The sequence below is a fragment of the Propithecus coquereli genome, unplaced genomic scaffold (assembly GCF_000956105.1).
Source record: "Propithecus coquereli isolate 6110/MARCELLA unplaced genomic scaffold, Pcoq_1.0 Scaffold177, whole genome shotgun sequence".
Classification (NCBI taxonomy): Eukaryota; Metazoa; Chordata; class Mammalia; order Primates; family Indriidae; genus Propithecus; species Propithecus coquereli.
Window position 1 is genome coordinate 4686395 of NW_012142412.1, and position 1630 is coordinate 4688024.

Sequence of the window (1630 nt, forward strand, 5' to 3'; positions counted from 1 at the left end):
GTAGGAGAGAAAATCATTAGCTTGCCTACTTTTCTAAAATTTCACATTCCAAGGTATTTAAAAATCATGGCAATCTTATAAAATTGAAGAACTAAATAAACGTAACTACAAAATTAAAAAGAATCATTACCTAAGTTACCCAAGTAATTTATATCACATGCATTTTTCCAGAAAAATCACTTTATGCTCTCCCTAACTTTATAAATCCAGCTGAAGGTCTGACTTTGAAGTCTATCATCAATTTACCACAAAGTAAAATGTTTGCTCAGATGTGATGAACAATAAGTTTATTAGGATAATCTACATGTGCAGTTTCTTCATGTTCCTGCAAAACCTCTCTTCATCAGGCTAAGTGCTTTCCATGAGGATGATATATACGTATGAATGAAATAGCAGTTGCCCCCAAATGAAAATGTTTTCTATTAAATACATGCTAAGTCAACATCATTTTCTCTCCGAGCATAAATGAAGATAAAACACTCCACATTATGATTCAATTAAAAACCTCCAAGATACGTTACCTGCCGCCTCGAGCACTGAAAGGCACTACATGGATTCCCAGAGGCCCGCCATCGTTGGGGACTTGTACGAGCTTTACCATATCACTGTGAGACAATGATGAATGAGGGAGCGTGAACACGTACTGTAAACAAACCAAAACCGAAACGAAACAAAACAAAAAACCCCGCAACGCAGACGTACAACAAACAACAAAAGAGAACGAAACAAAAATCTCACCAAGCACACACGCATATACATCCAACATTCTGGAATAAAAGCATGGTGATGAAGGCAACATTAAACGCTACATACCTGTACGCTAGTCTGACGGCATGAAGGGAGAGCAATCGTCAGAGAGAACTACATTGAAATGACACAGAACCATTTCTCTTGGACCATACTCTTCCATGTAGTGCAAGTTCATGTTTTGCGAGTCTAATTTCTAGACTTCCGGTGAAACTTTTCCATTCCAATACCTATTTCATGGGCTCTGACGATTAACTGAATAAGGGTATTGCAGCTACATAGCACTTTACAATTTACAAAGTGCTCTTATACTCTATGTCTCATCATTAATCCTTCCAATAATCCAATGAGGTCAAAGTTCTCACCTCTGTAGGTGACAGTCCACAGGAGATCCCAGTCGTCCTCACTACCAAAGCACAGGTTGTAAAACTCCTTTCTCAAAGCCAATAGGCATAATTTTCATAGAAGTGCCTGTAAGTGCTTGTTTATCTAGAGACAAGGTCTTGCTATATCACCCAGGCTGGCCTCAAACTCCTGGGCTCAAGGGATCCTCCTGCTTCAACCTCCTGAATAGCTGGGACTAGAGTTATGAAGCTGTTTATATTATATGACATAACATGAAGTTACTTTTTTTATTTTAAACATGAAGTTACTTTTAAGTAACTGAAGTACTTTATGTTATAGAGCATAACCTTATATCACCTATGTATTGTTAAGTCACTTACAGGAATCTTTACTATTAATACAATAAGCCTGAGTTCAATGAAAATTGGTAAAATTTAGGGAATGTAAATTTTCTAAACCGCTTAAATGAGATTTTGCTTTCTTTGTAGAGTATTCCATATATGCATACTACATCACAGGCCTAAGCAGAATTTATCTA

At 36.9% G+C, this 1630-nt stretch overlaps 1 protein-coding gene across 1 annotated transcript in view; it reads right to left on the reverse strand.

The window, feature by feature from the left end:
• PARD3 (par-3 family cell polarity regulator) overlaps window positions 1-1630 on the reverse strand; it is a 714541-nt gene that overhangs the window by 314290 nt on the left and 398621 nt on the right. Inside the window, exon 7 of the mRNA XM_012642182.1 lies at window positions 522-605. Coding sequence (XP_012497636.1) covers window positions 522-605 — 84 coding nt within the window. The remainder of the gene's footprint in view (window positions 1-521; window positions 606-1630) is intronic.